Source organism: Punctularia strigosozonata, assembly GCF_000264995.1.
Source record: "Punctularia strigosozonata HHB-11173 SS5 unplaced genomic scaffold PUNSTscaffold_2, whole genome shotgun sequence".
Taxonomy (NCBI): Eukaryota; Fungi; Basidiomycota; class Agaricomycetes; order Corticiales; family Punctulariaceae; genus Punctularia; species Punctularia strigosozonata.
The window spans coordinates 2285004-2311453 of NW_006767434.1; the positions used below are offsets into that span (position 1 = coordinate 2285004).

General features: G+C 54.2%; 10 protein-coding genes across 10 annotated transcripts; 4 read left to right on the forward strand and 6 right to left on the reverse strand.

Annotated features, from left to right (window-relative positions):
* Nucleotides 1–79: 79 nt before the first annotated feature.
* Nucleotides 80–1826, reverse strand: PUNSTDRAFT_118542 (MRG-domain-containing protein). Its single transcript, XM_007380370.1, has 9 exons — nucleotides 1568–1826; nucleotides 1368–1477; nucleotides 1214–1308; nucleotides 1005–1103; nucleotides 865–953; nucleotides 558–683; nucleotides 423–508; nucleotides 288–372; nucleotides 80–233 (listed from the first exon to the last, which is right to left on the reverse strand). The coding sequence occupies exons 1-9, from the start codon at nucleotides 1732–1734 to the stop codon at nucleotides 149–151; spliced, it is 942 nt and encodes a 313-aa protein (XP_007380432.1). The 5' UTR covers nucleotides 1735–1826; the 3' UTR covers nucleotides 80–148.
* An 84-nt stretch (nucleotides 1827–1910) lies between these two features.
* On the forward strand, nucleotides 1911–5716 carry PUNSTDRAFT_50093 (uncharacterized protein). Its single transcript, XM_007380371.1, has 16 exons — nucleotides 1911–2507; nucleotides 2556–2660; nucleotides 2709–2782; nucleotides 2830–2946; nucleotides 2997–3038; nucleotides 3102–3193; nucleotides 3243–3252; nucleotides 3309–3378; nucleotides 3440–3509; nucleotides 3564–3706; nucleotides 3764–3889; nucleotides 3947–4095; nucleotides 4150–4183; nucleotides 4239–4335; nucleotides 4395–4518; nucleotides 4586–5716. Exons 1-16 carry the CDS (start codon nucleotides 2001–2003, stop codon nucleotides 5544–5546), a joined length of 2721 nt encoding a protein of 906 aa, XP_007380433.1. The 5' UTR covers nucleotides 1911–2000; the 3' UTR covers nucleotides 5547–5716.
* A 453-nt stretch (nucleotides 5717–6169) lies between these two features.
* PUNSTDRAFT_97807 (NAD(P)-binding protein) lies at nucleotides 6170–7343 on the forward strand (the record flags this gene model as incomplete). The annotated part of the gene is made up of 2 exons (XM_007380372.1): nucleotides 6170–6413; nucleotides 6465–7343. Exons 1-2 carry the CDS (start codon nucleotides 6387–6389, stop codon nucleotides 7341–7343), a joined length of 906 nt encoding a protein of 301 aa, XP_007380434.1. The 5' UTR covers nucleotides 6170–6386.
* An 80-nt stretch (nucleotides 7344–7423) lies between these two features.
* PUNSTDRAFT_50095 (uncharacterized protein) lies at nucleotides 7424–8714 on the reverse strand. Its single transcript, XM_007380373.1, has 3 exons — nucleotides 8621–8714; nucleotides 8303–8542; nucleotides 7424–8240 (listed from the first exon to the last, which is right to left on the reverse strand). Exons 1-3 carry the CDS (start codon nucleotides 8671–8673, stop codon nucleotides 7736–7738), a joined length of 798 nt encoding a protein of 265 aa, XP_007380435.1. The 5' UTR covers nucleotides 8674–8714; the 3' UTR covers nucleotides 7424–7735.
* Nucleotides 8715–8828: 114 nt separating this feature from the next.
* Nucleotides 8829–10775, reverse strand: PUNSTDRAFT_60596 (uncharacterized protein; the record flags this gene model as incomplete). Its single annotated transcript, XM_007380374.1, has 1 exon — nucleotides 8829–10775. The coding sequence occupies one exon, from the start codon at nucleotides 10773–10775 to the stop codon at nucleotides 8829–8831; it is 1947 nt and encodes a 648-aa protein (XP_007380436.1).
* Nucleotides 10776–11701: 926 nt separating this feature from the next.
* PUNSTDRAFT_97813 (heme oxygenase-like protein) lies at nucleotides 11702–13164 on the reverse strand. The gene is made up of 2 exons (XM_007380375.1): nucleotides 12817–13164; nucleotides 11702–12761 (listed from the first exon to the last, which is right to left on the reverse strand). The coding sequence occupies exons 1-2, from the start codon at nucleotides 12984–12986 to the stop codon at nucleotides 11975–11977; spliced, it is 957 nt and encodes a 318-aa protein (XP_007380437.1). The 5' UTR covers nucleotides 12987–13164; the 3' UTR covers nucleotides 11702–11974.
* A 709-nt stretch (nucleotides 13165–13873) lies between these two features.
* Nucleotides 13874–18665, forward strand: PUNSTDRAFT_61308 (uncharacterized protein; the record flags this gene model as incomplete). Its single annotated transcript, XM_007380376.1, has 12 exons — nucleotides 13874–13914; nucleotides 13968–14135; nucleotides 14187–14213; nucleotides 14269–14405; nucleotides 14461–16100; nucleotides 16159–16492; nucleotides 16547–16594; nucleotides 16645–16737; nucleotides 16789–16893; nucleotides 16948–17043; nucleotides 17095–17206; nucleotides 17261–18665. The coding sequence occupies 12 exons, from the start codon at nucleotides 13874–13876 to the stop codon at nucleotides 18663–18665; spliced, it is 4206 nt and encodes a 1401-aa protein (XP_007380438.1).
* Nucleotides 18666–18920: 255 nt separating this feature from the next.
* PUNSTDRAFT_131104 (uncharacterized protein) lies at nucleotides 18921–20685 on the reverse strand (the record flags this gene model as incomplete). The annotated part of the gene is made up of 8 exons (XM_007380377.1): nucleotides 18921–19001; nucleotides 19056–19119; nucleotides 19173–19438; nucleotides 19493–19633; nucleotides 19687–19895; nucleotides 19951–20253; nucleotides 20304–20357; nucleotides 20415–20685. 8 exons carry the CDS (start codon nucleotides 20683–20685, stop codon nucleotides 18921–18923), a joined length of 1389 nt encoding a protein of 462 aa, XP_007380439.1.
* Nucleotides 20686–20965: 280 nt separating this feature from the next.
* Nucleotides 20966–22034, reverse strand: PUNSTDRAFT_97816 (uncharacterized protein). Its single transcript, XM_007380378.1, has 5 exons — nucleotides 21873–22034; nucleotides 21475–21812; nucleotides 21391–21412; nucleotides 21256–21340; nucleotides 20966–21203 (listed from the first exon to the last, which is right to left on the reverse strand). Exons 1-5 carry the CDS (start codon nucleotides 22014–22016, stop codon nucleotides 21184–21186), a joined length of 609 nt encoding a protein of 202 aa, XP_007380440.1. The 5' UTR covers nucleotides 22017–22034; the 3' UTR covers nucleotides 20966–21183.
* Nucleotides 22035–22212: 178 nt separating this feature from the next.
* On the forward strand, nucleotides 22213–26382 carry PUNSTDRAFT_111245 (uncharacterized protein; the record flags this gene model as incomplete). Its single annotated transcript, XM_007380379.1, has 25 exons — nucleotides 22213–22401; nucleotides 22452–22477; nucleotides 22540–22637; nucleotides 22694–22774; nucleotides 22824–23101; nucleotides 23153–23265; nucleotides 23315–23350; nucleotides 23401–23477; nucleotides 23528–23775; nucleotides 23825–23902; nucleotides 23954–24013; nucleotides 24070–24177; nucleotides 24234–24315; nucleotides 24363–24453; nucleotides 24512–24546; nucleotides 24596–24637; nucleotides 24686–25086; nucleotides 25134–25151; nucleotides 25206–25232; nucleotides 25322–25376; nucleotides 25432–25469; nucleotides 25530–25641; nucleotides 25758–25998; nucleotides 26048–26143; nucleotides 26190–26382. The coding sequence occupies 25 exons, from the start codon at nucleotides 22213–22215 to the stop codon at nucleotides 26380–26382; spliced, it is 2823 nt and encodes a 940-aa protein (XP_007380441.1).
* Nucleotides 26383–26450: the final 68 nt, after the last annotated feature.

A 26450-nucleotide genomic window follows, 5' to 3' on the forward strand; every position in this document is an offset into this window, starting at 1 on the left:
ATATCGGTACGAGCGCATGTCAGAAGAGCCTCGTAAGACCCTGCGGAAAGGTGCCTTCCCTTGCAAGACGAATTATCCCGATCGGTCGATGATGACCGGCCAATACAGAAGACTGAACGAATACTGGAGATATCGAGAGAATGACAGCCTAAGATCGGGAAATGTTCTGGTATGCAACACTTGCAGTCTCATATTCTGCGAGAAATAACCTGTCACGTTCGACTGCCATCCACCTATAGGAGAACCAATGAGCTCTAGAGTCAGAGGGTTGGCGTGGCAGAGCGTACTGCATGAGCTCATTCACGTAGTCCCGCAAGATGCCGACTGACTCTGCGTCCATTGTAGAGCTTGCTACCATTTGTGGTAGGCTCACTGTCTCATAGTAAACGACTGCCACTATGGTCTAAGGAACCGCTGCGCACCTAACATCCTGAGAAGGTGTTCCCCACCATAAATGGAGCTCATCTCCTTCTCCTGACCGACTACCACATTCGGACCGGTTACATATCTGTTGGCCTTTAGAGCATAATCGCGCCAAGAAACGAAAAATGCATTACAGCCTTCTTTGTTCAAGATATTGTGGTCGTTCGAAGCGATATAGGAGGTTTTGACCAAGTGCTCGATCAAAGTAGGTAGTCAAGCCCGACACGATGGTCGTTAGAAGCATTGATGGATCGCGTAAGCTGCATACGAAATGTCAGTGGCACCGTTCTTGGGGGTAACTGGGCGTTGGTGCGGCAAAGTACGGTACAAATGAATCATAACCCTGCGGAAGCCACCTCGAGAGATGTAGCTCACAACAGAGTTCAGACGCAGCGTAGGTGAAGCGGTCATGGAAGGCAGCAGGTGCCATTAATTACGCACTGTTGCTCAGATTTAGGTTTGGCCAGCACATGCTCTCGGAATTGCTGCAATAATTCGACAACGTTGGGTGACCGAGGAAGCGGGACGAGCTGGTGCAAGCTGTGTTGGCTACATTGTGCAAGGCGACATGGATCACATACTTGATTGTTCTTTGTCACAGCTTCCCAGTCGTCAACAAGGATAACTTTGAGGAGCTCTGGCACCTGCAGCTTCATCTCCGGCTTTCGAGAAACCTCATCCTTGGCAGCAAGAGAATATGTGAGCTCATGGTTGATATCTGAGTTGAGGGACATGCACGAAGAAAACCATGATGACGATAGTTTGAGTAGGGCAGACGAGGTCAGCATACCTCTTCTCGAGCGCGTTTGGTTCCTCTTGTCCCCTCCTTACGCACACCTCTACCCCCCTCTGTCTTCAGGCTCGCCTTCGCCTTCGCAGTTGAGCCTGAGGATATAGGTCTTTAGTTCACCGACAGACATCCGAAGTGTAGGGCGTCCACGTACTTGCAGCGCTGGCGTTCGCTGCTTTGCTCTGTTGCTGTAAACTCTTCTGCAGCTGAATGTTCTTCTCTTCCCATTTCAGGAGACGTGCGGGTGGTACCCATTCGTCCCAGCTACGTGCAGCATACATGTCCGCGCGGGAGCAATGAAACCAGGCGAAGTTCTTGAATCACCCTCTGGAGGAAGGAGGGAAAGCCACTCACGACTGCTTCCAGCCCTTATAGTGAACAAAGTAACGAGGACCTTCGGACCCATCTCTGCTGTTGGCCGCGTCCCAGTCTTCCACTTGAAGTACTTTTGCCTCGTAAATGAGCGGTCCATGATAGCAGAGGACGCGTTCATTGGCCGCGTATGTTATCGTGCCGGACATGGTGAATTATCCCCAAGCAAGTAGAGCGAGTATCGAAGCCGGTCGCGCTTTGGTCGCGCCTCCCGAGTCTGGCTGAACGGGTATAAATAGAGCGGAGTGACAGAGTCTGAGAGTAGTGCAACGTAGTGGCGCCAGCAGTACTGCTCACGGCCTCAGCAAGCTTTGATCTGTTTCGTCCCCAACAATCTCTCCGTAAGACATCTCGAAGGCGTACCCGGTGTATCTGTCTCGCCAAGAGTGCGATTCGTTCTCCCACTTTTGCCCCAATGACCATGGAGTCCTCGGACATTCACCTACACTCTCCAATTCATGACTTGCAGCACGACTCTCAATTCGTCGTCGACTTGGACGATGACGCCGACACCGCATCTCAAAGATCAATCTCCTTGGACTCGCCAGCACCTTCACCCCGTCATTCCCTTGCGCGCGCTGCACCACTCTCCCCTCCGTTGAAGCGGACGTTCGAGCCTCACGCATTTGAACTACCGACTGATGGAGAGCCAAACCACCTCGGAGCGCCTTCCATGTCGCGCGAGGACTCCGCGTCGTCAACGTACACCGAGCCTGACTTGATCGGCGCCAGCGAACAGACGAGCGTCATCTCAAGTTACCCGCCGAGGTCGGACTTCACCACTCGGGAGTCGTCGGCGAGGGAGTCGGTCGTGTCTTTCGCGTCAGGCTCGTCAGGGAAGAAGGCTCGGCCGGAGTCCATGCTTGCAGAACTGAAGGGACCCCTCATGCTCGGCATTGCGCTCATCGACTTCAATCATCTGGTCGGTGATCCCCAACACGTAGCTTGACTTCACTGACCTCAGTACCAGGTGGGCCCCCGGATAGAGTGGTCTAAAGGTCCGCTTTTTGAAGAAGACGACGTGAAAATAACCGAGATTCTGCCGTTCCTGGCTTTACCGGACGGTGCTCATCTGGTTTGTTTATATGAATGTCTTCTCAGGTCATAGAACTCACATTCCCAGACCGAAGAAGATTACGCATACTTCCACTTGGTTCCCACTACATCACCCAATCCAACCACCGTCTTCGGGATATCGTAAGGTGGTTGTTTTGTGTGTGTTTCTAGCGCTTATATGATTTCAGATGCAACCGTCAGATCGCTGCCAAATCGCTCCTCGTCAAGGGCGAGGATGTCACACGCACGACGGTTCAAAAAGCCGTGGCCGTCTTTGCGTCCAAGCCGATCTTTGGTCTACTAAGGTCATACAAATGTGACTGTGTGCCATGGCCATCGCGCTGATTGACTGTAGAGACCGATTAGGTGTCATCACGCGAGCTTTGTTTGACCAACGGTATGAACCGGTTATGTATTCTATCGCGAGCGCTGCCCTGACGATTGTGCGACGTGTTTGCAGGGATTTCACGGACCTCGGGATCTTGGCAGACTTCTACGAATCGTTGGAAATGAGTATGCGCAGCCAACTAACAGAGTCCGGGCTGTATATGGGTAAGCATCGAAGACCATTCTTATGGTGCATCTGTTGATGTTCTCGTAGGAACCAGCCTGTTTGTGTGATTCTTGCACGCACACGGGTGATAGATACTCAATCAGACGATCTCAGACGGGAGCTGGTTCATGCGTTTCGGCAACGAACACTGGTCATTCTTAAAACGCTCATTCTGCAGAAGAAGGTGAGCAAGTGTCGAGCATGCCGTCCGAGCCATGAGTTGATCGTGCTTCGACTATTCATAGATCATGTTCAGTGGACATCCTGTGGAGCGCTTGTGCACACATCAATATTCTCTGATATCCTTGATACCAGGTATGGATAGTAACATTGTGAAAAGCTCAGCTAGATTTCGACGATCTCAAATAGGTTTGCTCCAAAGTTTGGAGGACTGCGGATCGCCACCACTCAATACTCGCGCACCAACACTGATGCAGGCATCATCGCTCAAAACCTCTGACCGGAAGAGCATGATGGCTTATTTGGGCTTACCTCTTGACCTTTTCGGCAAGGTTTGTGAGCATTCTCCTTCGCTGACGATGCGCAAATCACTAAGCAGGAAAAAACAGGACGCATTCTTCCAACCGTACATACCGCTACAACAGATGGACATGATGAAGGATACCCCAAGTTGGCTATGTGGCAGCACTAATACCATCGTCACGAACTCCAAGGAGGTGGATCTTCTCGTTAACGTACGCGCTGTTTCGGCATTGGGCCATCACACTTGACATCTCCATGACCTGATCTAGCTAGAAACTGGCGCACTTGAATTTCGCAACCCTGGGCTCGAACGGTTGGTTGCATTGACAGCCGCCGACCGCAAGTGGATGGATGAGATCGTCCGCGATGTGAACGAAGGATGGGATAATGCAGATCCCGCGCGCCCTACACGTATGCTGTATGTCTTCGACTACTCATCGCGGTGAAAATGTCTCATGTATTCCTTCGGCAGGTTCAAGGGTAGCGATGATTATCTGCGAACGAAGGTACTGTACGCAGGACGCCTTGCAACTCCAAGCCGTCTAATGGTCGTTCCCGTAGTTCGAGGAATACGTGTTCGCGGCACTTTCATCCATCAAGTACGCCGACTTTCTAGCGAAGGGCGACGGATCTGGCGTAGTTATAGCGGGAGGATCAGGTGTGTAGATTCACCGTCCGCTACTATCTACTTTGCTGTTAACATATCTGAATATGCAGGCGGTGACACGCGCTCTGCTGAGGATTTCAACCTTGCGTGGATTGCGGAATTCCGTCGGACGCACGCCTACGAAATCTGGAATCGCATCACTGACCCTGTGCTCTTTGACATTGTGGAACCACGGTATTGACGACTTTCTGTCGTACGGCGTGGCTTCATAACTGATCCCCACTTGCATATGCACGCACAGACATCCATGTGGCGAGAAACCATCGCTGGCGGCCGACATTGGTTTGCGACTGAGTGAAGGCATTCAAGAACTGAAGCTCGACCAGCAGCTCGCTCCAGCTCGTGAGGTTGTGTCGCGCACGATCTCGGCCGGATCAACCGGATTCTTCCGTGCCGTAGAAGGCGTAAGAGGACGTTGGGCGGCACGGGCAGCATCTGGCGCTTCTCCATCGCCAACGCCCGCATCGTCTAGTCCGAATGTCTCTCCTACTCCCGACAAACACCTTTCGACTTCTACATTCGACAAGTTGGATGCGGATACTATCTCAGTCAAAAGCTCTGCTTCTAGTGCGAAAGAGAACCCTGCGGAAGCCCAGCGACGGTTGGGCGTCGCCGCCACCGAGACTAAGGCAGCTGTCAGCTCATGGGGTGTAGGCATTGGCAGCTTCCTCTCTACTCGGTTCTCCCGGGTGGCCCCCACTCTGGCTGTTCCTTCCGCCTCACCGTCATCGAATACTCCAGCCGCAGCTCCTGAGGTAGCACCCATAGGGTCTACGGCTCTAGCACCGGATGAAGAAGCTCTATTCCAACCGCGGGACTTGGACGCGGAACGCGCCGATAGCAACAGCATGAGGTCTGATCAAGGACGGGTTGCATCCAATAGGGATAGTATAACCTCCAATCGGACCAGCAGGTCGTCGATGCGGGAGAGTCTGAGCAGTCGTTTGGAAGCCGCTCTCACAAGCTCCGCCACGAAACGGGATAGTGCGGCCTCTGAGTCGGAGAGGTCGTTGGGAGAGGAACCGGAAAGAGAAGACGTGGGCGAGACGCACGGCCAAAGCATGGAGAAGGCGGTCCCCCAAGCCTCCATCCTCACCGAATTGAAAGATGACACAACTTCGCGGAGCACTCCGATGGCTGACCCACTGCACGAGCGGGAAGTCCAGGACGGCACCGCAGTTCATGTGGGTTTCGCAGTATGAAGTTGTAAGGCTCAGGGCTGGAAATACATAAGAGGTATCACAGTTCGCATTCTGCGGGATCGGTACGGAGGTCTATCCAATGTCTATTGATGGCCTGATTATCTCTCAGTGCTTGGAACAGTCAATGCATGCATGTAGCTTATAGCACCACAATGACTTTGATCTGTTGGATAGGCATCCGCATGGCCAGTATGTAGTAGATTGGAGACGTAAGACGTGCACGCAACGCTACTGTGCCTTGAGGCTTGAAAGCTTGAAGCTCGAGATCCGTAGACCGGAACACTGAAAGGCATTGAATGCAGATGATAATGAGACATTGTGATTACGCGCCTATCATCATTAAGATAAATAGTTTTCAGCCAATCATAACTGAGGAAATGCACACCCGATTGTAAGTATGTCGGAGCGCGCTTTTGACCGGCAGTCTTGCCGGTCAAATACTCCCTTGAAATCACTCAGACGACCGCTTCATCCTGGGCCTAGCTATGCTTGCAGCTATGATCTGGACCAGGAACTGGAACTTCAAGCGTTTTGTCCTACCCAGATCACGGGATGGTGGAAGCGGCAAACTTGCCGGTCGGATAAGCCGAAGCTACTCACACTTGTACGTACACACCCGGGAAGAGCATCGTTCAATCCGCGAGACACTGTCACGAACCACGTCGGCTTGGTGCAGCCAGAATAACTCGTACTGAGGGCACATGCCATGATCGTACGCAATGATCACCTCCCGTCGTCTTGGTATAAATGGGAGGGACATGAATGGCGTGCTGATGCATCTCGAACCCGTCTATCCTACTCGAAGTCATTGCAGACAGTTATCATCGCCTTGCAATCATAATGGTAATCAAGGTCGCAATAGCAGGGGTGTGTCCATCACCACTCGCAGTAACCATGTATTCTAACAACATTCCACAGGGCACAGGAGTGCTCGGACCGTTTCTAGTACAGGGCTTGGCTGCATCTGGCATGGATATCACTGTACTCACTCGCAAGGAGAGCGTGTCTGGTTTACCTGCCGCCGTGTCCATCCGTACGGTGGACTACGATTCTGTCGAATCGCTCACGGCAGCTCTCCAAGGCCAGGATGCCGTTGTTTCCACCTTAGGCCGGGTTGCCACGCTCAAGCAAAAGGCGCTCGCCGATGCTGCCGTGGCCGCCGGCGTCAAGCGGTTCATACCTGCCGAGTTCGGTAGCGATACGCTGAATCCCAAAGTGCGCACTGTGCCGATTCAAACCGACAAAGTGGAAGTCCAGAACTACCTCCGGGACCTCAGCGCCAAGAGCGAGCTGACATACACCCTCCTCATCACCGGGCCATTCCTCGACGGGTACATCCAGCACGATTACATCCTCGGCATCGGTGCCTTGAAGAATCGCAGGGCCATGCTTCTCGATGGTGGCGATATTCCCTTCAGCGCGACAACCGTCCCACACATCGCACAGAGCGTTGCCGCCATCCTCCATCATCTCGAAGAGACGAAGAACCGGCCGGTATATGTGGAGGATATCGTCCTCACTCAGAACCAGGTCTTGCGCCTTGCGCAGGAGTTGACTCTCGGGGGAACCTGGACCATCATCCCGGCCAGCACTGCAACGCTCACCGCCAAAGCCTACGAATTGCTGGAGCGCGATGGTTTGACCGAGGAGGTTGTGAATAATTTCATCATAGTCTCGCACTGGGCCGAGGGGATGTCCAGGAAGTTCTCTAAAACGGACAACGCGCTCCTCGGCATACCGTCGCTTTCGGAGGAGGATGTGAAGGCTATGATCAAGAAGAAGCTGGAATCATTGTAGCTCATCATCCAGTACAGCACCAGGAATGTATATAGCCCAACGATGGTGACTCACTCGCTCTGAAGGCCATCATTCCTCCATGATCGTCGGCGTTGTTGCTCTGCGTTCTCGGAAGCTGATATCGTTGCATCTTCCGCCGTGGCGCGCCATATGCGAGAAAGCCTCTTAAGACGATTAAGCCGTAGGACCATTCAGATTGAGGCGTCTGCGCGTCGCGTGTTCATTTATCTATGTTCACTGCATGTATAAACGGATGGTATGATCGACCCGCGCCCTGTCCAACCATGCTAACTCTGATCGCGGTTGATTGGCGCGAGGTCAAGCAGCGGAAGAGGAAAAACTAGCCACTGCGAGATGCATCATAATTATCTGCATCCGCCTGCTCTCGCCATCTAAGCGTTGTGCTTGCCTTCGTGTCGCGTCTTCATCTTCTGTTCTTTCAGTTGCCTGTACCGTTGGATCGCTTTCTCCCTCTCCGCCTCCATCAGAGCCCTTTGCGCCATCGAGAGCACACCTTTTGCCTTTCCTTCCCTCGGGTCCCAACCCCGACTTCCTTCTCGCGTTATTCTCTGCGGCAGTTCACGCAGCTCCGGTGGCGCTTGTGCAACGTCGTTGAGTCTCTTGGGCGCAGAGGATGACGTGCGCTCGAAGTCCTTCGGGGGATCCTTTGGTCGCTTCCGACCGCGATCCATACGTTCATCGTCATCGACGTCCTGTGACTTATTCGCGGCTATCACCTCTGTGATTGCGATGGATGCCTCTGACATTTGTTCGTTTCCCTTCGGTCGACGTGATTGCGCATTGTTTGTATCAGACCCATTCTTTGCTTTACGCGCTACGACGGAGGAAGTGGCCATGGCAGAGCGAACGAGGGGTCGCATGTCGTCTTCGACACGTCTAGGTGACGATAGCAGCTTCAGGTGACGAAAGATTGGCGCGGACCAACGCAGAACACGTACCGGTTGAAGTGCGCTAGCGACTCCCCAGGCTTGATCGTCAAAGTCGTCTCCTTCTTGCCTTTCTTCTCGCTCTCTTGGTCCATGCGCCGCTTCTTTCGATTCTTGCCTTCCTCCTCCTCGCTCTTTCTCTTTTTGGCGTGCCATTCCGCGCGCACGGACGCAGCGTTCAGTATACGAGCGACAGACTTGGGTATCCCTTCAGAAGCTAGGTTCTTCATCGGGGGAGGAAGGTCCGACCCTCTGATGTCGTTTCATAAGGTGAAAGGCAGGTCATCGTTTTAGTGAACGGAAACTGTTATGAAAGAAATGCGGACTAACGTTTGTTTGCGTGCTTGTTCGCGTGTTGATCGCTTCGCTTTTTTATGAGGCATGGTGTATGTCTATGAGTGTGTCGTATTGGCGATGCGGAGAAGAGGCTCATTCAGAAGCAGCACAGCCTCAAGACGAGTCCTTTCCCGACTGCCTCGAAGGAGCCAAGTAAGTAAATGTATTCTTTGTTCGATTAACACTTATTGAAGCATCAGGATCAGAAGCCATGGATGGTACAGTGTCTGGAGCATCTCGAATGGTCCTTGCGTCCCTCTCTCTGCACTATATCGTGGACCACCTGCAGCCCTTCCGCCAATGTCTCCTCCGTCCGGGTCATGTGCTTCCTCCCGATATTCGCATCGCCCGACCCCATCTGATACACATGAACCTCGCAATGCGTCGGCCCATTTTCTCTTGCCGACCGGCGACATCGACTCACCTTATCCCAGAATTTCCGATGCCAACGCTCGAAAACCTCATCTACCTCTGCAAAGTCCCCTGTCGTCCCTCCGTCCTCCAGGCTGTCAATCACACATCCACATCTTGTAACACCTTCTTCGGCGGACCCTGACGCAGACCGCGATGGCTCCGCTTGAGGGGGGCGAGCGGTCTGGCTCTTGTAGCTGTCTTCCCCGTGAGCACCATCCGCGTGGGCCCGAGGATGTACCGTAGTGAGACCCCAGAAGCGGTCTTCGCTCACGACTGCCGCGAGGTAAAGTCCGCCTAGGGCCCACGGGTTGCTGCCTAGCACAAGGCCCTGCGCTGCATACACCTCTTCGACAAAGGACCAGGGCAAGCGGATTGCTCGAAGTGATCCTGGACTGCGCACGCGCTGAATGCAATCCCGCATTTCACAGTACGGGGCCGCTATCAGGTCTGCCGGGGCAACGGCAGAGAGTTTGTCGAGAGCTGAGAGTCTCAGCCGTGTTGTGGAGGCTCCGACGTTGAAGATCTTACTCCTAGCGGACGCGGTAGCGAAGTGCACGACATCCCTCGAGAGCAAGCGTGGCGAAGGTGAAGGGAACGACAGTGACTGTACCGAGCTTGGAGAGGGCATGGGGCTCGGCTCATATTGGTTGATTCCTGCGAGTGGGAGTGGGTCTACCAGTGATCCCGCTACCAGGAAGAGAACGGAGGGCAAGTGGCGGCTCACGATTCGTCCCCGGTACGACCACAAGACGTAACGCGCCGCAAGGAGGAAGACCTGTATGCCAAGCCACGTGTACGACTGTTGTGTCGTGGATGAACCGAGGACAAGGTAGTTGAGGATGTAAAAGGCAACGATGGCAGCGGTCGTCAGCAAAGCCGTCGCTCTTATGGTCCATGTGTCACCGCTGCGCAGCCATGGTCTACAGCTCGCTGATTGCCAACGAATATTACTAGTCCCAGTGGTGCTCACTGTGTCTAAATCATGGATCGCGGCTTGTTCTGCGCCGTGTGAGAACCGATTGGTTGCATGAAGGATGTGCAGTGGTGCTACACCGACACTGTTATGGCGCTGGAGCAAGACCGGCAATAATGAAGCTAATGTCGCCGCGAGTGCAGCTAATGCTACGGTCACCGTCCATGTTGTCGGAGTCTGGCCAGGCGGTCTCAAGGCAGCTAAGGGCCCCACTGTGCACACGACCGACAGTGCTAGACAGGATATGATCCCTGCAACTTCCCGAGCTGCGCGAGAACCGACAAAAGGACACTTGCTATACCCAACGACAATGACATGCGGCCGTATCCACGTAGACTTGGGAACACTTTCATGGACGAGACCCAGCAATCGCCTCTGATCGTCTTGCCACCAATTTTCGGGCCGAACCAGGTGGTCAGACACCGATTCACCGACTATGACTGTGCTGCTGGCACCCTCGGTTTTCTGGGCTGTATAGGCCCCAGTGCCGTAGATATGCACCCCCGCTGACTCCGCCCTGGCGACCCCTACGAGGAGCATGAGGCATGGACGGAGGACACCGAGGATGCCGAAGAGCGACCAAACGCCGGACATGCGTTCCCAGTACATGGCCCTGGAACTCGTGTACTTTTGCTCCACTGTGTCGGATGCGAGGATGGAGAGGACGGCAGAGAGGTCTTGGAAGTTGGAGACGATATTGGCCGGGCCGCCCGAGGTAGCGTCCCGCGACGGGGTGGGATTTATGGGCTCGTGTGGAGCCATAGCCTGGCAGGGTGGCAGCGCCTGAGCTCAGTCTTGTATCCTCTCCTCCCCCGAACGAGACGGGGCTGTGACCTGGAGACGTTGCTGGTTTTGCATCCTCTAAGCGCTAGAAGCTGTCCCTCCAGCGATAAATCGATGCAAAAGACGGATCTCAAGCGCCACCCATCGCGGGCACGTCTGACGAACGTAGATAAACCCCAACATGTTTCAACGAGAAACACATCAATGTGCACCGGTCTGGGTTTAGCAGTATCGTAGCTGCTGATGGAGGATCGCGGGGACCTGGTCAAGTGATATTGCCAGTGCTAGGTCGTGGTAGGATGCAGCATTGGTCGTTTAACCTCGGCTGAGTGGTAGAAGGCCGAGGGGCGCATCTGGTACCCCTTGGAGAATCGAAGCCCGTGCCAGCAGTTTGAGGGGTGGTAGCGGTATAGTCTGTCGGTAGGCGATGAGTTGAGTTTGATGTATGCAGCCACCGCATATGCATGGTAGGAACTCGGGCATATGGGGTCACCGCGGTCTGCTGCGCCTGTAACAACCATGGAACTTGCGTCGACTATGCTTGCCACTCTTCAACGCCGCGCCGTCGGCCCAGCCCAGCCCAGCCTTATCGAAGGACCTCCTCTGGATCTACTTCTAATTCACAGCAGAAGGCAGTGGTTCAGTCACCTCTAGCATTGTTCAACTATCTTTGTTCCGCCCTAATCAAGGAATTGGCAGTGTATGTTGCAATATATCAGTGTGAAAATACCTGAGCTTGCTCTGGTAATATATCTCTCCGGACTGAAATCTGTACAACCGTGGCGGTGCTACAATAAGGCTGTGCAAATGTGCATCACGTACTTATTCCTCTTTAGTTTTGATTTGACTTATTGATCACTAACTCTACAGTGAGCTTTGCAACTAGACAAAATTTATGTTTGAAGCCTATGTTACAGGAATATAACATGTTGTTCTCACGCTAACATTACACATCACTCTAACAGCGTTGCACCAGTGGAGGCTGGAAATGCTGGATTATCAATGTCACCGTGGGTGCAAGCGAAGGTGGGCGCGCGGGGCACCCGCCGCTTTTCCAGTTCGGAAACCTTGCATAACGAAAAGATAGGCATCTAATGCATATACGAGTATCCAACCCCCCTGTACAGTAAGTGTATGGATGAATATATATCGTATGATAGCGCTCAATGTTCAGACTTTCAGGCCTTCACGTCGCCCTGCTGGCCAAAGCCGAAAATGTCCGCGACCTTGGTCTTGAGACCCGCGAAGACGCCACCGAACTGCCCCTCGGAGATGGTTGGCGACAGCGGCACGCCGAGCGACCCGTCAAGCTCCTTCTCGGGCGCGTCGAGGGTCGATGCGTTAGCCGGAGGCTGCAAGGCGTCGAACAGGCCGGTGTTGAGCGCGAAGGCGGTGTTTGCCTCCTGCGCGAGCGTGCGCTTGAGCTCCGCGTCGTCCTTGACGCCCTCGTCCATGCCGGCGCGGAAGGCCTCCTTGATGCGCTTCATGTCGCCGAGGCCGGCGGCGCGCCCGGCGTCGCCCTGGGCGCCAAATGCGTAGAAGGACGAGCCAGAGTCCGAGTCGGCGGGAAGGTCGTAGGCTTTGACTATGCGCCGGCGGATAACCTGTCCACCCGAGAGGTCGCCAAGGTAGCGTACATAGGCATGGGCGAGAAGAAGGGGAGCGGTGGAGGATGATGAAGCGAGCGTACTCAGGCGGGTGGCGTAGGAGACGAGAGCGGCGGGTGGCGTGGCGAGAAACGCTGTGTAGAGCGGGTGGGTGGACCAGGCGTCTGGGGCTGGCCGGGGGAGAAGCAAAGCGGAGGAGGCCGGAGTAATGGGGGTGGTAGAAGGAGGGAGAGGAAGGGTTTCAAGGAGGTAAGCGATGTCAGCTTCCAGGCGCTCCGTCCGGGCGAGCTGCGCCGGGTTATAGATGGGCGCGAGGACCGAGTTGGTGGAATATTTTGCGAGAGCGTCTTCCAGCGTGCTGCAGTCAACCTAGTTGATCTTTGTATGCTGTAAGACCGGATGAGGTGGCTCACCTGTAAACAGCCCAGAGCATGAAGTTGAACCGGATGTACTCTTCGCGGTCAAGCTCGCCGCGGGCGAGCCAGCCTGCCCCCGGAGAGTGTTCGGCCGTCGAGTGGGCTGCGGCGGTAGCCTGGCGAAGAAGGGTGGAGACGGGGAGACTGGTGTCGAGCTCCGTCGCCATTGTGGTCGTCTGGAGAGATGCTACTGGGCGAGGAAGGCGACGGCGAAAGCTATATAGACGGGTGGCTCTCGCGGATGAGTCAGGGTCGCTGGAAAGAAGGCAGTCCGAGGCGCGAACACGGGCGTGTCGCGTAGCAGCGGGCTTTTATGGGATATGTCGGGGGCGAGAGGCTGTCCAGGCGCGACGATGTGGAAGTCACAGGGGAGTAAAAGGCAGCGGCGTCGCAAATGAGGCAGGGTGGACGCCGATGGCGTGATCTTATCTGATAACCGCGGTGGTGTGATCCTGGCCAATGTCGGGCCGACCAATGCCGAGGCAGATAACGGGTCTCCGATGATATTCAGCCCGAGATGGGGCCGAGTTGCAGGTTGTAAGTAGAGACCTTGGGCCTTCGAGCCCCCCCTTTGAAGCCATATATACTGCTGGGCGCCATCCGTTCGCTCGACGTCTGGAATGGAACAAGGGTGTCATGTCGCACTCTGCAGACTTCCGTGATCGACAACTTGTGGAGACTGGCACCAGACGCGATCGAAGAGATGCATAGGGTACGAGTGTGCGCCGGTTATCCTTTGACCGTATTCGAGTGCTGCATGCAAAATTCGAACAACTGGGATGCCACAGGGAGAGAGAGATCCATCGCATTCATCTCCGTGGATCCCTCTAATGATGGACGAGATCCCAATTCAATGCGGAGCGCACGTGCGGGGGGCCGTTCAAGAATATCGCGCCTCGCGCCACTGTTCAATGACGCCGCGACGTCTCACCCTGGCTTCTGCACCTTCGCCGTCCACGATGGTCTTGCTGCTGTAGCTCACGCATCCGAGACGGCTTTCACGACGACTACGATACCCTGCTCGACGCTTGCTGCAACGACTTAACAACAGGCCATGGCCGACTACTCACATCGGCCTTTCTCGCGCAACTACAGGTAACTGCTCTTTGATCTCATGTCCCCCCTCGTGCTAATTACGGCGACGGCAGCGGGCTCGTCAACCAGGCAGTCGTCGGGGGCGCCATTGTTCTCCTTTGCGTATCCTGGCACGAGTATGCCAAACGCAAGCGCCGTGGAGACCCGAACCGACGTGCAAACCAGGGTCCGCACGCAAAGGCCCAACTTCTAGGCAGCATCGATACCTGGGAGTTCGGATAGTGAGTGCCTGAGTCGTGAATGTTTGCGTTAACTCATGGGAACTGTGATAGCCTGTATAACGGTCGGTCATGGGCACGGTACGTCAAGAACATGAACGCATGTTAAACTATATTTTAACGCACGATGGCTTAGGCGACCTTCATCACCGTCTCCGAACCGCTGGTACCCATTAGCATGGTTATCTCAAGTGATCTCGTTCTCGGAAGCAGAAATGAACAAACTGCGAGGCATTGATGCCACATTCTATACCCGCTTCCTTCGTGGATGCAGTAGGTGTCGTCCCTCTCTCCCTCTTCACCCACTGCCTTACATTTACCCTGACAGTGTACTATACCCTCCTCCACACATTTACCACGATGCCCGTTCTTCTTCCGATCCATATTTCCTTCGCCGGAGCCGGGTACGAAACAAAGTCCATGACCCGTGCCTCCATCTCTGCCCTCGTCGCCACTTCTAAAGGTCGCTCGCTCCTCTGGGTACACATTGTCCTCCTCTACTGGCTCACCCTCACATGGATGGCCGCCGTCTTTTGGATTTGTCGCGGTGCTTTCCGCTTCCGTGCTGCACAACTAGAGGCCACTGCGGCGCGCATCCATGCGGCCGTCCCTTCCCTTGGCGGCCCCAACGGTTCCGGCACGGGTACGAGCCTTGTTCGCGAGCCCTCTGTGCATCCACATCCTCATCCGCAACACGCCTTCCACTCGCTAACGTCCGCGGGCGACCTGAACCAGGAGATGGAAGACCGCAACCGTGGCCTGCGCCTGCGCACAGTCATGGTGACCAACGTCCCGCCCCAGCTGCGCTCCGAGAAGGCGCTCGCGGAATATTTTTCTTACTGGCTTTCGCGTCATGTTGAAATGCCTGCGATCGGGCTGACATCCGCGACCCAACCCGGGTTCATCAACAAGTTCGCGGCCTTCCTATTCAATCGTGCAAAGCGCAGCACTAGCCGTGTTCGTACGATGATCTTCTCGTACGAGGATAGTCGACCTTCGGAGCGAGCGGGCGCGCACGTAGCCGCGGTAGAGGAAGCAGAAGACGAGGCGAAGCGGGGGAAGAACGACGCGCCGGCGATCGACCGCGTTGTGATCGCGCGGAAGATGACCGAACTTGCAAGTTTGCTGGCCAGACGCGAAGAAGTGTTGAAGAGGCTTGAGGTGGCGCACATCAAGCTCGCTCGCAAGACGCTCGTCGCGGTCAAGGATGCGATCGATGCGCGGGAGCGGCATGCTTTCGCCGGTAGACCGGGGAGCCGACGCGCGAGCTCGCAGATCAATCTTAGCCAGCTTGCAGCCCAGGTACCGGCGGCGGATGAACCAACGGACAGCGAAGAGCGGATGGACCTGCTCATACGCACACTGGGACCGTACGTCGAAGAGTTCGGCGTGCAGAGCTCGCGGAGTTGGCTATACAAGCTTGCCGATTCTTTCCGCCAGCAGCGATCGCCAGCACCGGATTCAAAGCACTTGGACGAACACGACGCGAGGCCAACGGTGTGGGAAGCACTCCTCTCCCTGCCACGAAGCACTTTGGACCCATACCAGCCGCTCATTCACCTCTCCGCGCTCTTCCGCGGCAAGACGGTGCCGTCGATCGACTACTACACTGCGAAGCTGAACTTATTGACCGCGCTCGTGACTGAGAATCGCGCACGGGCTGCGGTGGACTACGACCCGGTCTCGACCGCTTTCGTCACATTCGCGGACCCTGCGGATGCCCGGCGCGCGTGCAAATACCTCGTTGTGCACCCGGACAACCCGCTAAGTTGCATCGTGACGATGGCGCCTGGATACGAGGACCTGGACTGGACGAGGGTGATGAAGAGTACATACCGTGCCGAGTTTCTCAAAGATTGGGTCGTCAACCTCGGTGTATGGACGTTCACGATATTCTGGACTATCCCACTCTCGGCTATCCTGTCGCTCGTGTCGGTGTCGAACATCGAAGCGTATTGGCCCGCCCTTGTAAGCCGCTGCGTCTTTCGGCGAGCCATCCTTTTACTCACTGTTTTCTCCTGCGCAGAGCCGATATCTGAGCGTGCACCCGTGGGAAGAGGAGGTCATCGAGTCCTTCCTGCCCACGCTTCTCATTTCGCTCTTAGCCATCACCGTGCCGCTCCTGCTATTGCTCATCGCCAAGAAAGCGCACACGATCACGACGCTCTCCGCACTTCACGACCGCATCCTGATCCGCTATTACAAGTGGCTTATCCTCAACGTCCTTGTCTTCTTCTGCGTTGGCACTGCCGCGCTGCAAAGTTTTCTCGTCAAGTTCAAGAACACGGTTACGTTTGAGAGCCTAACGAACGTCGTGACGCAGTACTGGCCCAGCGCAGGACCGTTTTATGTGGGATGGCGTAGGTGTTACCCACTGCTCCATTGAATAGCGCAACCTAACTCGCGTGCCACAGTTCTCTTCACGACCGGCATGCATATGGGCTTCGAGCTTTCCCTGCTAGGTACAATCATGTCTGACCTCAGAGAAAGCCTGCTAACGGACATGGCGTAGGTCTTCCGTTGATTATGTATCCTACAACCCGACGTCAAATCACTCCCCGCAAACGAGCGGTCGGCATTCGTCCACGCACGTTCAACTACTACTGTATGCAGTGTCCTTTGTTAACTAAACCCTAGACGCTGATCTGAATTGCAGACTGGCTTCCTAATCACCTCTTAATCGTTCACATTGTACTTGTATTCGCCGTGCTCAATCCTCTTGTCATCCCATTCGCCCTGATATATTTTACCGTGGACCGAGGTACGCCTCAGTTGTGAAATCGCGTTTTATCGTGCTGATTTTTACTATGCGCAGTGGTAATAAAGAATCAGCTCCTTCATGTTTACGCCAAGAACTACGAACAGAATGGGCGAAACCTCATGATTCGCATGGTCCGCTACTCCTTCGATGGTGTGTATTGATGAAATTAAATACGATAAGCTCTGCTGACATCCTCTATAGGTCTTATACTCTCTCACGTTGTCTTCTTGACGTACATGGTAGTCCTGAAGAAGTACACGAATGTCGGATTGTCCGCCGTTCTTATCGGGTTTACGGCTGTTATGAAAATTGTGTAAGTTGTATGACTTAAGCGATGGGAATTGGGCTAAAGGTGCACCGTTCGCAGCATGACCCGGGTGTACAGGGCCAAGTACGAGGAAGACGACATCGCGGAAGCTGCCGTACTTTGCAAGGGCGAAGCCCCGCCGAAGACCCAACCTATTCCCAGTGATGAGGAGGCTCGTCCAGAGACTCCGGACGGTCTCTCCTCCGAGGAAAGTTCACCGCAACCTGCGGGACTTTGGACGTGGAAGATGCCTCATCGAACGAACTTCGGGTATTCGACTGTTCCGAACAGACAGATGAATCTTGCACGTATTGCGAATCCTTTCAATCCCACCAATACGTCTTTCTCGCGCCTCAACTCCATCGACACACTGCGTAGTGCGGCTTCCGGGAAACATTACACATCGTCACCACCTCCGGCGCTCAGTGAGAACCACCCTATCAGCGAGGACGTTGGCAGCGATGCCGCTTCTGTCCGCAGCGATCACCAATCACAGGCGCTTGTCACCCGTCACCCGCCGCACCCTGCATGGGAGGATGAGCCGAACGTGAACCATCCATACGACAACCCGAACTACACCAAACCAATTGGTAACTTCCTCTGGCTTCCGCGCGATCCGTTTGGCAAGCTTGATCTTGACGACACCGTCAATATGCACGCCTCGCTGACGAGCGCGCCCGGCCTTGGTCATATTGGGGCGCTTCGGCAACCGGCGGAAACAGCTACACACCTTGGTCTGTCCATTTACAGCGACACGACCTCAGCGGACTTCAGCATTCCTTTCGTTGAATCGCCCGAGCACGAAGGCGGACCGTCCGGCACCGATGATTCTCCCATTACATCCCCGCTGCCGACGGGAGACGAACAGATTGAACTTCCACCGGCCATCGCGGTCAGAGTCGTGTCTGGTAAAGAGCACGACGTGGAGGAGACCCATACTGTCAGGCGTCGAGCGTCGACCATCAGGACAAGTAACAGGCGCAGTAGCGGAGAGCTCTTTCCATCAGCGAGCAGTCGGCGGTCCCTTGGCATAGGTCGACCCCCGCCGACGTCGCAGTCTTCGCCGCACATGAATCCGATCGACATGCGGTCATTCTCGTCAGGATCGGCGACCTCTCGATATCTCGAGGCGTACCGTCGTAGCTCCTTGTCCACCAGGGAGCGCCGCCCTCCGCACAGTTTGTCGGGGTGGGCTGAGGAACCTGATACGGGGCTGCGACCGGATGCACACGCTCAGGCGACCCTCGCGCGGTCCGTGCAGGAAAGCGGCTCCCGCTCGCGGTTCGCCTTCGCCGCGGCGCACGGCTCGACGATCACGGCGCACGACGCGGTCGTAAACGAAGTCATTGTCGAGGAGGCGGAGGCTGCGGATGAGCGGCTGCGGCAGGAGGAAGATGCGGCGTCGAAGGCCACGCGGCGCAGGCCTTGGTGGCAGGCGTGGATGTTCCATAGTCCATACACATGATGATTACGACGCTATCGCACGGGATTTGTACCACGTTCATATGGAGCGCATTCTAACTTATGTCCACCGTATCTTGGTCACTTGAGATTGTTTGTCGATACCCACAATGGATTACGTTTCCTGGAAAGAATGGGATATACCCTCATTAGGGTACATGCTATGGTGCATCTCTATCAATGCCGACATCTATTTCCTCCAGGCGCGATGGGATCAGTCGCGCTTACTTGACAACTTCTCTATGGGACCTGTCGCTCACTATCTGACGGAATGCACGAGTTTGTAAACGCCACCGTGCCAATCCTGTGTTCTCCTCCCGGCGAGGAGAGACATAGTGGACTATGTCATAGCGTCAGAAGACTGGGCTTCCGAGGACCAAGCGGCATCACGCACCCCGGCCGTTCCCACAAGACCCATGGCACTTGACTGTACGATAGCATCTACGATGATATCGTGCCTGAACAGAAGGGTCGGTTTGATGTTCTAGTTCGGACATAGTGACATACGCACCATGCACTGAAACGTTCGACGGGCTCATCTATAGTTCGGTCCATCTTAACCCAGCCCAAGGAAGTAACGTCTGCCCACCAGGCGGGGTCCTTCTCGTCGCTGGTCATCACGACACGAGTGGCAGAAATACCATGCTTTTCGGCAAGCTCGCGTTGTACGAGTTCCACTGTGTGTGCCCATGTTGAGAGGGGCGTCATGCACTCGTCCTTGGTTTTATCGCCACACATGCGGAGAAAGTCGCCGTGCCGTACGTGGAGGGCGATGTACTATGAATCCATTGAGGTCCCGGTGATCTGTACAATGTCTCTCGAAATACATACTGGCGGTATCGGCTCATTGCTCTTAAGGCCGAACGTCTTCCGAATGTACTTGCGCGCTATCTCTTCAACTTGTGGCGTGAACCGCAGCTTGGATACTACATGATTCCACGCTGGGCTGTAGTCGTGCTCGTACTCGAATAACTGCAGGGAAAGTGAGTCCAACTGTCTAACGAACACGAGCGAGCAATTTTCACCTCGGGGCCAGCTGTCACGTAGTACAAAAAATCGAAGCAGAGTAAGTGGTCATCGGGGTCTAGAGAAACACCATGCTCTCGTGACGGAAGAGGCGTTCCCAGGCTGCTTTTTCGAGTTTCTGGAAATGCCAAAGCAGCCAAGGGCCAGAACCGCGCATGGTCGTTACGGCCAACGACCGTCCAATCCGGGACCCCGGTATAAGATATATCTGCGTTGTTTATGAGAAGCTTGAGGGAATGCCATAGCCAAGCTGATCTACGAACCGAGCTTCAAGGTACTCGGTGTAAAACTGTCTCGAGGTTTGTTCTCCCCATGGGCAGTTTGCCATACCGACCAGCAACCGATGTCTTCAAGTTCCTCACTATCCGGCTGTTTCACCTCGTGCCAGTCCAGGAGATCTATTCCTGCATCTTTCTTGAAGCGAGGAATGTCAAAGACTTTGCCGAAAGGTAGTGGTGTTGAACCCCATTCAACGTGTTCAGTGGCGACGAAAGGAGGCATGATGGGGACTCGGTCGGTGATCTTGCCCATGTATATCATATTACCGAGGGTCATAACATCATTGGCTACGAAGCGGATTAAGTGTCGCGGTGATTATACATCGTACTGTACTCACTCCATCCTGCATTGGTCCATGAGGTGATGTATTTCGTGGTATTCTTCAGGTTGTCTTAGGAGGTGCATATCAGCAACTTTCGCGGATGATTGCCGAAATGTATACAAATACCTCGAAATCGCGCCGTGGGGAGGCCCTCGACCAGTCCACGAACCAACGCATCAGGCTCGTGTGAAGCAGCCGTTCCACATGCCTGACTTTGAGGACCGCTGTTCCCAAGGACGTTCAGAGCCAGGTAGACGAGATACCCCAGACACAGCAGTGACGCGACGCGTTTGGTGCTGGCAGGTGGTCGGGGTAGTCTCAGCCGCGTCTTGGCAAAGAACGGGGGCCCGCCGGCGCCCCTATAATCGTCGTCGCGGGTTGCAAGGCCAAACTCCATGGGGCGCGCGAGTAGGCCAGTATACCGGCACGAATGGATAGCCGCCTGGGGAGCAGGATAAACAGAAACCGAAACAACGCGCCAGGCGCAACATTATTGACACCCTGACAACAGACACCTGCAGACGTCACTGGCATGCGCCCGCCGGGGCAGGCGCTCTAGGAGCAGTAATACTAATACGAAAAGACTCTTTCAATGAGAGAGAAGTATGCGAGAAACGATGGCGGACAGAGCGATCTATACGCCAAGTATGTGTTCTTTGCCAAACACGGCGTGTCGAATATTGCGTGTCACGCTCGAAGGGTCGAACGCGCGCGTTCGCTCATACTTACGTACGTACATACCGGCAATTGCCGAGCACATGTACAATGCGCAGCCCGTGCAGGGCATACGAGCAAAGTACTACGAAGCAATAGTACTCTACATAACTACTGTATGGATGAACGTCCAGCCTGGTGATCGGTAGAATCCTGAATGGGCCTTCGTTTGAATCAACCTTCAAGCCAGTTCGGTCAACCCTAGGAGGAACGGTCAGCTATAATTATTGATGGCGAGTGCAAGCCTGGCTACCGATGACACCGCACGCTGCCCTTCCCCCGGCATTTCCGGTCTTCAAAGACTCGTCGCTATCACCGCGTCCTAGGTCGTCAGTGCCCTGGCAAGAGCTTAGCACTTCGTATCACCGGACGATGATTCTCCTCTCACCTCATGCACAACCACCGCGCGGCTTATGTTCGAGGTGCATGAGCAGGGCTCCACGTGGTTAGGTTGCTTCGAGAGAAGACTCACCCAACAATGCTGTTCGGACCGGTCAGGGAGATCAAGGCGTCGCCAAAGTCGAGGGTGGCGACGCCGTCATTATCGGAGAGGATGTTTCCCAGATCTCCAACATGGCGTGAATCCTTAGCATCGGAGGGTGCGCCGTGTGTGACACCAGCCGGGTTGAAATGAGAGCCCGTGCTGGCGCATCCGCCAGAGACATCCCCGAAGGCGTGTACATGGAATCCACGCTTTGCGTTTTGATCGAGACCGGTTACTTTGCCAGTGATCTTTACTGGGCCGGTGGGTGAGGACTGCGAGAATGTAACAGTTCCTTTGACAGTGTTGCCGTTGAGCACGGCAACCGCCTGCGTGGCATGCACGAGTGAGCACTGAGGTCATACACACATTCGCACGTCGGAGCGCACCTTAGTCACCACAGGGCCGGTAGGTGTTACAACCACTGGCCTGAAGTATGCGTTCCACAATAGGAAAACGAGCACGAAGCCCGCAACTGAGGCATACACCACAGACCTTGCTGACTTTTGTTGGTGTTGGGAGCGGTAGTCCATGGCGGCAGGGCAAGAACCTTTGGTGGGAGGAAGGTGAGGCCAGCTCTGAGGCAATTACGCGCCTGAGAGTCAGCACGACTGTCCAATGAGGAGTTTGCATACGTCACGCGCGGCCGCACGTCAGTCAGGTGACGAAACGCGTCTTGAGAGCCGTCACGGGCGCACACTCGAGAACACATCACTCGACTCGACCATCATGGTCAGATCACAGAAAGGCAAAAAGCGTCAACAATCCTCTCCGGAAGACGACGACGAGGCTCCATTGAGAACTGCTGCTGATCAACCTAAGAAAAAAGTACGATGGAGCAGCGACCATGACGACGATAATGAGGAGGCAGCAGAAATTCTAGCAGATGAGATCTCGGAGGAAACAGGCTCCGACAAAGTATGCTCGAATCTTCGCTCTTCGATGGCCCCTATAAATGTAACAAATAGATTTGCCTTGCGGCGACGTGTCATCGGTGAGACTATTGCAGCGATCGCTTCCAGCACCTTAACAGCGTCCCGGACCTACGCTATGCAGCGGGCGACTAGGCTGTGCATACTATGAACCTGTTCAAGCAACAGTATACGTCTTAGAAGACACGAACGACAGCGTACACTTTGATTTGACGAAAATGCGTGCGTATATGCGCATGTCCTGAAGTCCGCGGTGTTGCGCATTACAATTTCCACAGTATTCGAACAAGCAAATCCGGACATTGTTCTCACCGGCTCTAGGGCCGATGACGAATTCATAGATCTGCTTCGTGACCTCGGTCTGTTAAGGCACAGACAAAGGCGCGAAAAACGCTGATGCGCTTTCAGTCGACGCTTCCTCTGGCCGATTTACCATTCGACCATGGAAGGACTTCGCTGCGCCCAAGGGCCGGGAGAGGCTTCTCTGCCTGCCAATGTTACTGAACCTTTCAGAAGATCCACAAGGAGGAGATGTAGTCTCCACTGTATCCGGGTCGAGCGAACCGCGAAACGCATACGATTTTATGCAACGAAGGCGAGAGGTTCATGGCGATCCAGTGATGCAGCGATGGAACGCAGGAATACGGCTGGCTAACTTTACTGATCCATCGGACTCACCTCTTTGCGTGAGTCGTGCTTTTCCAAGCTGGATCTACCTTTCACCGCTTTTCGCTTAGATGGGCTCCATTGCGGCGCTGCTTGATCACCTGGCACGAGAACGCGCGATAGGGGATTTGGAGCCGGAAGGTCTGGGCGCATTGGACGTTCGCGCAATTAAAAGCGTTTCTCTGTGAACATTCACCTACTCCGGACGTGTCTTGACTCTGACTCGGGTCTAGGGAACAAGTTATGCAGATCAACTCTGACGCTTTATCGTTCGAAATTCGCGTATTCTCCCGGTGGTTCGGTCTGACATCGCGAACAGCTCCCTGCAAATTTTCGAGAACGAAAGTCATGCCTCCATACACTCCGACAAGACCAAAGAAGGTCTATCCTTATTCGGTGCGTTCACGCTCTATCTCACGTCCGCCTCGTTTGATTTTCCTCGATAGGGATTTTGAACAACACTCGGATGTCACTCGGACGTGCCCTGCTACGACAATGGCTTCTGAGGCCGTCGCTCTCATTTGAGGTTATCCAAGCCAGACACGATGCTGTGGAGTGCTTTTCACGTCCGGAAAACTTGACAACTGCGGGAAGTATGCACGCCCATCTTAAGGGGATCAAAAATTTACCTAGATTCATGGCGAATCTGCGAGCTGGCCGCGCTGGAGTGATAGAGTGGCAGGGTCTCGTCAAAGTATGGCTCTTAGGACACTCGATTGGAAATATAACCGACGTTCTCTCAGTTCGCATTCCATGCGGTTATGCTTCACGATGTTATTCAGGAGTTAAACCAGGCACGCCAGGTCCTGATCATTCAGAAGGTCAATCAGAGCCTCGTCGTCAACGGATCGTACTGATATAATGGCAATCAGCTGCACGAAGTGCTGGACGTGGCGGCATTTCGAGTGATCGGAGAGACTATCAACAACACTGTTAGTCATGGGGATTTCTGCCTACGGTGCTTATACCGGCTCTGATGTCCTCATAGATCGACTGGGAAGAATCCGATGAAGCGAAGCGTGTCTGTATCAGACCGCAAGTCGATGAAGAACTCGACAATCTGAAGCACATATACCACGGCATTGACTCCGTCCTTGTATGCATGCGCTTTCCTTCCTGCGCCAAAGATGCTTATGGGCTGCTCGAACGTAGTCAAACGTCGCAGAACAGATATGCGCATCAATTCCGCCTGACTACGTGCCATCGCTTAATGTTGTGTACTTCCCGCAACTCGGTAAGAGCCAGTGCTACTCGCCTCTGAACTCCGTTGAACAGCATCAGGTTTCCTGATCTGCTTGCCAATGTTGGAAGAGTGGAAATCAGGGCAGGATATACAAGTTCTTGATGGGTGGAGCTTCCAGTTCTCTTCAGAGTGAGTCGTTGGAGTGAGCGTGCCAGTTGGAACATCACTTGCTCATGAAGATAACCAGGTCGCATGTCTACTTCAAGTCCCCTGAAATGCGAGGTTTGTGCTGCTCTAATTGGTATTAGCGTCGGCTACACGCACCCTATAGATATGGACACGCACATCGGTGATCTTCAACCGTCAATCGTTGGTGAGTCAGTCTTTGCGCGGAGTGTGCATCTCCTCAAATTGCTGGAAGATCGCGAAATCGAGATTGCGCAGAGCTTGCTGGAACAGCTTCTAGCTTACGACAACGCAATATGTGACGCCTGTCACGTCTGCGCGGAACTTGACTGTTTACTATCCTTTGCCGAAGTGTCTCGAGCGCTCGACTATCGGAGACCAACCATGGTAGAGAGGAACGTAATCCATATCAAACAAGGACGGCAAGTACTTCCTACAATTTGCCATACCCTCGCAGCCCACCCTTCGGACAGGCATCCATTACAAGAACAAGTCGTGGATACATTTGTGCCAAACGACGTGACGATCACAGGTGGCGCGGGGCTTGGTGTACTCCAAGGACTACCGGTAGAAGACGACGATGTGCCGCTAGGAAACAGTGTCGTTATCTGCACGGGCGCAAATGCCTGCGGAAAGGTGGACGTCCTACGTATTGGCATTGCACACGAGCCTGAACTTTGTAGAGTGTTTACCTCAAGCAGGTGTGCAACTGAAGCTAAACTCTGCCCTCAAGCTTACGATTCGCAATCGACCAGACTGCAGTCATACAGTTCATGGCTCAGGTGAGCAGCTCGATCTATTATCAACGCCTATTGAAACTCTTCCCAGATAGGATGGTACGCAACTGTCTTTCACGCACTCATATTTTGAGATGATGTGTAGCTTTGTACCGGCGGAGTCAGCAACATTGGGCATCGTCGATAAAAGTGCTAAACACTGGTCGATCGAATTAAGTGGATTTTGCTGATCAATCCCCCGTAGTTTTCACCCGCATCCAGACTACAGAATCAGTCTCCAAAGTGAAAGCAACGGAACACATGCAGACAGAGATCTGATCCGCTCTTTCATATCTTCCGCAGGTTCAATCCGCTTTTATGATTGACCTCAATCAAGTATCCCTTGCTCTGCGGAATGCCACTGCCAGATCGCTGATACTTCTGGACGAATTCGGCAAAGGCACCATTTCCACAGGCTCGTATATTCACATTATTCGTGAAGGACATCTGCGCAAGGGATTAACACCAGCTAATTTGCTTCTGGATTTTGGACACGACGTTTTCTGTGCCTGCTCTTCTACTTGCCTGAAGATGGAGCTGGATTGTTCTGCGGCGTCATCAAACATCTGCTATCTCGAGGCGCCGCTTGTCCCAAGGTCATGGCGACAACGCACTTCCCCGAGATTTTTGATCGAGAACTGCTCGACGTTGGTGCACTGCCTATCACGCTTTCCCACATGGAGGTACTGGTCACGTCCAGTGATGGAAATATAGCAAATGAACCTGGGCAATTCGCGATCAAACCTGGTGAAAAAATAACATACCTGTACAGGTATGTAATCCGGCCTCGATGTGCTAGACTCCTGAAAAGATGCCCTCAGGGTTGCCAACGGACTATCGGTCGAGTCGCATGCCACAATGTGTGCCGAGCTCTTCGGCATACCGCGACGGATTGTTGAGAGAGCCCAATACGTCAGGTAACGCCCGGTTTGCATCACTGGTGATATGATTAAAGCCTTTCAGTCATCTGCTATCTATTCATGAGGTTGGTGAGCTTCTCGACGAGGATATGAACGAAGACGAAAGAGTGGAGCTGGAGGTTGCCGAGGCCATTTGTCGTCGTTTCTTAACGTGGGACTTGAGCCCAGACAGAGATGATAGCGAACCTGTCAAGACGACTTTGGCGACAGTCCTGGGACGCACAGCGGAGGGATGACATGACTCGAAGCCCGCTTGTGCATGTATCTGTATACATTAAGGTCCATGATCCATGGAATCAGTAAA